At 38.8% G+C, this 8,971-nt stretch overlaps 1 protein-coding gene across 1 annotated transcript in view; it reads right to left on the reverse strand.

Annotated features, from left to right (window-relative positions):
• osgn1 (oxidative stress induced growth inhibitor 1) overlaps nt 1-8,736 on the reverse strand; it is a 14,459-nt gene extending 5,723 nt beyond the window's left edge. The window contains exons 1-5 of the mRNA XM_014024432.1: nt 8,551-8,736; nt 2,345-2,407; nt 1,446-1,582; nt 1,178-1,369; nt 248-339 (exon numbers count right to left, since the gene is read on the reverse strand). Coding sequence (XP_013879886.1) covers nt 248-339; nt 1,178-1,369; nt 1,446-1,582; nt 2,345-2,402 — 479 coding nt within the window. The 5' untranslated portion in view covers nt 2,403-2,407; nt 8,551-8,736. The remainder of the gene's footprint in view (nt 1-247; nt 340-1,177; nt 1,370-1,445; nt 1,583-2,344; nt 2,408-8,550) is intronic.
• Between the last annotated feature and the right edge of the window lie 235 nt (nt 8,737-8,971).

Raw genomic sequence — 8,971 nt, forward strand, 5'->3', positions numbered from 1 at the left:
GTTGTAATGTGACAAAATAGGGAAAAGTTCAAGGGGTATGAATACTTTTGCAAACCACTGTAAATATTAAAGTTAGAGCTTTAGAATTAGCTTTTGCTAAAGGTTTTAAGGGTGTTAGTGCTTTAGAATTAGGGGACCTAACTATTAAAGTTAGTGCAACTAATTTTAAGATTAGTGCAGCCCACCACTGGAAACACAAAATGTTTCATGAAATAAATAAAAAAGATGAGTTTGATYGGGGTCAGACCTGCGCTTGTCTCTCATCCAGTCCTTCAGTTTGAGACCAGGAAGCTCCATCCAGTTGGCCAGGCTCAGGGTCAGCATGGAGCCCTCCATGGCCTGCAGGGGGACCAGAAACACCGGAGATTAGAACTCAAATCAGCTGCTTCTATGTTTCTCTTTGAGTCGATGTGCAAATTAACTCACAAAGTAAAACAAATAATGTTTGTATATTTTACTCTCACCACAAAGACAAACACTGTTGTGTTACAGCTTCACTGAGCTGAGGAACGATTTTATTCCACTTTATGTGATCTTGAGCAAAAAAATGTGACCCATCACATCGAAATGAGGATCAAGTCCAAAAGTGGGATGTGGACAAATGTGCAGATATAGRGTTTTGATTWAAACRTGTGCAAAAATTACATTTTGTGAARATATAATGAATTAATGCCTTATCAATGCATCTTTTGAATGAACTGAATAAAATCCTAAAAAACATTTTAGAAACATTTTTTGAGCAGTAGCAGGAAAAATGCCTTAAAACTTAGAATTTTTCCCTGTRAGCTAACAATGTTTTTGTTTCTTTCCAAATAGGAAATCTTAATATACAAATAATATTTGAGTTTTCCTCTTTATATGTACATAAAAATGGACTCAATAAATTTACATAAAATTAGGATTCAGACCAAACAGTAATGTTTTGTAACCATCAGGACAGATTAAATCATATCTCTGGATAAGCTGATATCAGGATGATCCAGGTGTCAAAATGTAGCTTTTCAATCAGGAATCTGAAAATGTAATTAGATCATTTTGATCAGATTTGACTCGATCCTCATTTCAATATGAAGGATCACAAATATCTTCATGTTTTATCAATATTTATATATTTTCAGCAACCATAATCTATATAATCCATTGGATTTAAATTAAATTATTAATCTCAGCTGCATACATGCCAGGCTCCTCCAGGTGGGCCCTTTCCCAGGACCAGGTGAGGAATGGCGCGTGACGGTTCGTATCGCCACTCCAGCGGAGACACGCGGTCCAATCCGAAGTCGCTGTCGGGCAGCAGCAGCGAGTCAAAAAGCACCGCCACGGGATTGGACGAGCGCCCTTCCAGACCCTCGCACAGGTACTCCAGGTCCTGCAGAGAGGAGGGGCAAAACAAGGTTACACTGAGATTAAAAACAACACCTGTGTGTGTGTGCGTGTGTGTTTACCTGCTCCAGCAGCGACAGGTGAGGCTGCTCCGAAAGCTTGCTGTGCAGCAGGGGGTTCGGATGCCCCGCCTCCGGCGACAGGTAGGGRGTGTAACCTGACAACATGTACGACAGGCAGATCCCTGACGGGCCGTTACCTGAGAAACACACGGAAACGAGAAGGCAGGTGAGTTCTGGTTAGACACACACACACACCCACCAACACACCTGATGCTCATGTGTCTGTTAGCAAAATATCTCAAGATGATTGATTTTATTTAAACTCTCAGGAAATAAATCACTGAACACAGATAAACGCAAAAACWTCTCCAACTCGTCCAGTCTTAAAACACTGAGCTGATATTCTGGGTGGTAGCTGAGCGTCTTCCTCAACAAACAATCTTTGTCAGAAAAGGAGATAAGGATAAAAATAACGTTTTTTTGTGGAATTTTTTGAGTTATATTGAGAGCTGTAACTCAACAACAACGAAAATTATTATTTTTAAAAAAACATGTAAAACTGAAGATTAAAAACAACAAAAACAATCTCATTCAGCTCAGAAAAATAAGATGCATAAAATCTAAAAAGGCTGAAACACTTTGATTTCACTAAGTCATGGGATCACGCTGTCTCAAACAATTTTGACCTCGATTGGGACATTCAGCACGACTCAGCAGTTCTCAATCCATTTTATAGTGAATGAATGACTCAGCACTTTCATTTTCCTCACACTACAAAACCATCATCAACTGGATTATTTTAYTAAAAATTGAGCTTTTTGTTTTTCTCCCCTTTAATAAATCCTGGATTAAACCTTGATTGTTTCATTGTAGACTCAAGATTAATTCACTTTCTCCAACAAAAAGCTTATTTTAAAAGGCAGAAGCTCAGAACATTTTTGCAGGTTTGAGGTTCTCACCGATGATGACGACGGGCAGAATCTCACCAGGCGTCATTTCTTTGTCCTGAAGATCCATTTCAGCTGCAAAGACAACAAAAACAGAATCATTCACACGCTCATTCTGACGGTTTCTCTCTAACCTCAGATAAAAAAATACTCTGATGAGGTTTACACCACAGGAAGTGAGCGTGACATCACCTGCAGGCGTGTAAACTTATACGCGTCTTTCACCATTAAAGCACGACGAGGCGGTTCAATCGGTCACTCAGACCCGTCGGATCATGTTAACGAGCGAGCTCCTCCTCTTCCTCAGTTTATTTAAGAAGAGCTCTTATTTACACRGAAGAGTCGTGACTCATTCGACAGACAATACATCTGGAATTTGACCTTCGTGCAATATGATGCCGAGATTAGAACATGTTTTTATTTCCAGCAGAATGAAAAAAGGGCCCTTGAAAAGATTAATTTTAAATGAGCTGCGCAAAAACAAAAGATTTAGTTTCTACAGAAACAAAAACATCCAAATATTCCAGAAAATAATGTGCATTAAGAGCCAAACCTCCTTTAACAAGCTATAAAATCACTCAGAAAATTAGTTAGGGATCACTCTCAGCTACTACCTCGACTAATTTTAGCTCATTACCTGTAAAAGTGACCGAGTCATGAGAAAAAACAAACATTATCACCTGTCAAYCAAAACGACAGAATCACATTTCCTGGCTGCTCATTAAAGCTTCGGCTGAATGAAGCACTGTGAGGTCAGCCGTGATCTCATTTCTGCAGAGTCATGCTGGGCAGGGCAGGGCGAGGGCAGCGGCCTGCAGCAAAACTGCAGAGTCATGCTTACTGAACACAAGCCCAGACATGTGAGGAGAGGCCAAACAGAAAAAAAGAGAAGCTAAAAGATCTGAGGCGACAGAAAGAAAAAGGAAGTGGGTTAAAGCAAGAAAAGAGTTGCATAAAAAAAAGGAAGGAAAGAACCAGAAGGAGGGGAGGAGACGAGCCGGCGGAGGTAAAAAATCGTTACATAAGCTGAGTGAGGAGAAGCTGGCAGCCGGCCCGGACTCACCGACCTGAGTGAGCGAAGCAGACACAGTAGCCCAGTTTCCCTTTAAAGCTGTCCGAATAATTAGATTCCTTCGTTCTCTGAAGGCAAACAAACACCAGATTTACAGCGAAGCTCCGACTCACTGTTCTGTCCACAGCTGGGAGAAAATATGTTTATTTTCTACAACTAAATCCTGCAGCTCAGATTCTATTACAGGATCATTTACTGTAAACTAGAGAAATGAAGCTCACAATAAAAACATCTTAGCTAAAAAAAAGATAAAGTTAAGTTTGTCTAAAAGCTAAAAAACAAACAGAAGATTAGCTGRAAATAACAAGGCTAGGTAAAAATGTAAAAGCAGCAAAAGGTTGGCTTTAAAAAKGTAGATGTAGCGAAACACTATCAAATAGCTAAATATGACAAAATGCTACCAAAAGGCTAAATAGAAGCTAACATTAGCAGAAGGGTATGCTTCAAGCTACCAAGCTGTTTTTGGTTCCTTTTGAAGCTGCAAAAGGCTAGCTAACATGTTAAAGCAAGCTAAAATTAGCAAAAGGCTGGCCACCAAGAAAATAAGTTGCAAACGGTTAGCTTAATGCTAAAAGCAGCAGAGAGTTGTGCGTCAAGCTACCTTTCCTTTCTGCTGTTTTAGCTTCTAGTCATAATAAATGTAGTAATATGCTAACTAGAGGCTAAACGTAGCAAAACTATGGCTAAAAGTTAAAATATAAAAAGCCTAGGTAATGATTAAAAGCAGCAAAACCTAGCTAAATAGCAAAAGACTGGCTAAAAAGACAGAAGTAGCAAACACTAGCAAAAAGCTAAAAATGCAAAAGGCTAATTGAAAGCTAAGTGTAATGAAAAGGTTAAAAAGAGCAAAAGGCTGCAAGCTAGCAAGGTTTTTTAATTTTAGATAGCCTTTCAAAGCAAGCTAAAATTAGCAAAAGGCCGGCCAACAAGAAAATAAGTTGCAAAGGGTTAGCTTAATGCTAAATACAGCAGAGGGTTTGCTTCAAGCTACCTTTCTGCTGTTTTAGCTTCTATCAAAAGCTAGCTAGTCAGGATAAATGTAGTAATATGCTAACTAGAGGTTAAAACGTAGCAAAAATCTGGCTAAAAGCTAAAATATAAAAAGCCTAGGTAATGATTAAAAGCAGCAAAAARCTAGCTAAAAATAGCAAAAGACGGGCTAAAAAGATAGAAGTAGCAAACACTAGCAAAAAGCTAACTGAAAGCTAAGTGTAGTGAAAAGGTTAAGAAGAGCAGAAGGCTGCAAGCTAGCAAGCTTTTTTATTTTAGATAGCCTTTTAAAGCAGCAAAAGGATAGCTAAAATCAAAAATTCGCCAAAGGCTGGCTAACTAGAAACTACAAACAGCAAAATGCTAAGCTTCAAGCTAACTTTCTGCTGTTTTAGCTTCTAATAAAAGCAGCCATACATATTAAATGTAGTAATAGAGTAGCTAGAGGATAAAAGTAGCAAATATATGGCTAAAAGCTAAATGCAGTAAAGATCTACCTAGAATCTAAAAGCAGCAAAAAGCTAACTAATAGCTAGTTAGGTAGCTGAAGCACATTTACGTGCATTTTTACTGAGAAAATATTTGTATATAAAAGTTAAATGTCTTTAAAATTTTCGTCTCCTGGTTGAACAGAACATTCTGACGTGAATTTCTCAAACAGCACCAAGTGTTCAGAAGCAGTTTGAGTAATCACACTACTGTTTCGGCTTATTTTCACAATAAGTTTTTTTAATCATCTTTGTAACGCAGGAAGTAAAACCACCTGCAGAACGGGAGCAGAACAATCAGAACAGGTGAGTCAGAAACCTTTCACACACACCTTATCAGTCTTGGCAGTCATTGATGAAAATCAGGTGGTTACAACACAATAAACCTAGATACTTGCTGAGGCAAAGGTAAAAACAAAGCTCAATTAAAACCTGGATTCCATCCACGGTTTGTGAAAAACGTGACAGACGAACAGTTTCCTGTTAAGATCTGTCGAGGGCACCGACAGCGATGACGCAAGACCTTCAGACGCCTGTTTCAACCTTAGATAATCCTGATTTCTACATTAAAAAACAGCAGAAAATATGACTTCCCTGGTAAATTACACAGATCAGCATCGATGCTAACTCAACATTGAAAATGCCATTGAGGAGCTAACGCCGTTAGCATCGAGTTTGTTTCTGGGGAATTTATTCACAATTTAAAGATTCTACAATCTTTATTAAACACAGTCAGATTAACAAACCCTCTTGAAGTGGCAGTTCAGATTAACGATCATAAAATACACTTTTCACCCCACCACACACTTTTACTGTAAAACCCTCTTCTGTTTGAGAGAAACAAAAAGTTTCCTGCTGAATTAAATCCATTAAAACATCTCATTTCACACCAACAGGTATCCACACCTGAGTGATGAGCTGACCAATCAGAGCTGACCGTTACTCATGAACCCTGACACTCAGTACGTCTGAGGTAAATGTTACAATAAAACACTGCAGAGGCTGTTGCTGCTTGAAGGAATCCACTGAGTTTTCCCTCTCAGGGTAACGATACAAATGTTTTACGTGCAGAACGTGGGATCCTCTCGTTGCACCAAAATGCAAAGTATTTTCCTGCACTTTTTCAGAGAACGCCTCAATGAAACCTAATCCACCTGCTGGACAGGTTTCCTCAAAGATGGTGGATCTTTAAAAAAATTCACTTTTAAAGTTTCTGACTTTCCTTTAAAAAATTAAATTAAATTAAATTAAAATTAAAAAGGATGACCTATATTCCAGCTCCGACAGGCGGCAGTTATTGGTAGCCAAAAGTCGTCCCTCCGTCTTTAGGTTACTTTTTATCACCATGACAGCAGAAAACACAGCAGGAAGCATCAGACCGACTGTAAACGAACAATGAAATCTGCAGCTCAGCATTACATAATCCACAATCTTAAAATCAACAAACTTCCTGTAAGTGGTGGGTTGTGGATTAGCCGCTAAATCGGAGATAATTGCTAAAAGAAATGATTTCAAAATCCCTCGATGGGTTCAGAAAATGATTAAAATCTGAACTGAACACCACTAAGATTACTAACTGTTCATTAAACACCTGAGGAATTTAAAAAGTGTTGCATATTTTGTCAAATTTACTTTAATTTTTATTTATTTAATATTAAAAATGTCAATACAATCCAAGATGGCCGCCACAGCTCATCAACCTTAAAAAAAACTGACCACAACTAGTCAGTTTTACAGATTTTACGCTAAAACTTCAAAAAAATGTGTTTGTTAGCAAAATATCTCACGAACTGATTAACATTTTGGAAACAACCATATTTAAAGATGGCCGCCACAGTTCGTTGACCTGAGACAACACAAATCTAGTGTTCAGTTAATAATACAAATATTAAGTTAAATGTGGTGTGGTAGTAGCTGAGACTGATCCCCAACACGGCCATAAATCAAAAATACAACTTAATGATTAAACAGCGACTCCTTTCATTTCATTGTGTTGAAAAATGGGTGGATCTTTTCTTTTCGTTATTTCTGGCACCTGATACACCGAAGCATCTTACTCCCGTAACGCCCTCAATGATTCCAGCCTCCGGGTTGTAAAAGTTGTGTAAACAGTGACCTAAAATCACCTCTTGAATCCACCTGTCACCTGCAGCGTCCAGACGGCCAAGGAGGGTTTATTTACAGGCGACGAACAAAAAGAGCTGCAGAGTTTGTTCCTTAAATTGATTAGGATTAAAAACACTTAACTGCTCAGGTTTTCTGCTTGTAAAAGGCTAATAAAATGCATGTTTCCTGGTAGTAATTAATGACTTTTTATGAAATGCATGGTTTAATTTGTTCTCTGTATTCATGGTTGCAGCCAGGTCAGGAGTCTGTAATCTACGGCTCTATAAGTGGCTCTTCAGACCTTCTTAAGTGGACGAAAAATAATGTTTAAATTAATAATTGTTCGTCTTAATTGTGGTAGAAATACGTGCAGGATCATGTTGATTTTAAAGTGTCTGTGACATGCCTATCCCTCAAACACAAAAAGTCAAAGAAAACATCTTTACTTAATAAAATTGCCATAATACACATGATTTTACCCATTTTGTCACATAACTGGCCTATTTTCTTTTAAATTTGGGCTCAGCCGAAGTGAAACAGGAAGTGACATCAAAGGGGAATTCAAAATAAACTCTCTGGTCTGTTTATTAAAACAAAATTATTTAAACTTTAACTCTTCTTCTCTTTGATAGGGACTAAAAATAATCTAAAGGAACATCAGATTCTTCTCTACAGTCTGTGTTTTAGCTTTTGTAGCTCTCTGTTTACATTCAGACATTCCCCTTTGACATCACTTCCTGTTTCTTCACATCTAAATATCTCAACAACCGTTCATCTCAGCGATGTGAAATTTGTTTTGCAACAAGTTATCAATGTTATCTTTCCAAAAATGCATTCATGTTTATTACAAAAACTTGCTGTCACAGGCACTTTAAGGTCATCTACATGTTTTATCTCTCGCTCTGAGCGCCTCCTGTGACCTGCAAAACAAAAATCCTTAACGACAACAAAATAAAGGAATTCTGAAAACAACCAAGGATTAAATTTTGCTCTGTGTTCCCGGTCATGAACTGTGACAAGGACACATGCAGTAAACAATGTCATTGTTTTAAAAATCAATTAAATGTGTCTGTGTGCATGGGCTTGCTTTTTATTAGATAACAGAGCCGGAGGTTTTTATTCCATTTTTGCACACTTATCTAGTCTTTAAATGTGTTTCCTGATATTAAACTTCATAATAATCAGATTAAACTTCTGTTTTCTGCTGTTATGTGCAGGTTTATTTAAAAAAAAAACAAATATTAAGTAATAAGAGAGTGTTTAATAACTTTTGATGTGCTTTTAGCAATAAAAAAACGCTTTTAAATTGAGTTCATTGTTTAAATTTAGCAGTAAAGCCTGGCGGATGTCCCGGGGAGTCAGCGGCTATGTGACCGGGCTGCAGTGATGACCACTCCCCCTACGCAGACCCACCCACCCCGGCGGTTAGGGCCGGACTGAATGAGTCACGAGCCCCTTCAGCTGCCGGATAATCGACCCTAATAACGGACTAATCCGAGCCGAGGGGCCGAACACCCTCACCGTCTACGGCTGCTGAAGCGGGGGGATAAACGAGTACTCACAGATACTTCCGGGTGAACGAGCCGTGACCTCTGCAGCCTCTCAGGAACGCTTTTAGCTTCTCTTCTCTTATTTGTCGCCTTTAGCTGCAGCTCCTCGGCTAGCTTTCATTCACTTTCTTCTGCACGCGGGGATGCGCGAGGCTTCTCTGATGTAAACCGGTCAACGGCACGTTCACGTTTTATAAAGCACACGCTGCTCACGCAGCTCACGCAGCTCGCGCCGCCGTCCAATCAGCAGCGGCCCCGGGGCTCCGTGGAAACGCCCACTCAGCAGCTTCTGACGTAAGAAACAAAGATCGTCTATTACAACAAGATGGATCAAACAATTTTTTAAATAAGTGGCAGACATGATTTTTTTCCCTTTACTCTGCACCCATTTCAATCAGAACTATTCTTTATTGTTGTTGTTACGTATATAATA

This window comes from Austrofundulus limnaeus, unplaced genomic scaffold, assembly GCF_001266775.1.
Source record: "Austrofundulus limnaeus strain Quisiro unplaced genomic scaffold, Austrofundulus_limnaeus-1.0 Scaffold422, whole genome shotgun sequence".
NCBI classification, from domain to species: Eukaryota; Metazoa; Chordata; class Actinopteri; order Cyprinodontiformes; family Rivulidae; genus Austrofundulus; species Austrofundulus limnaeus.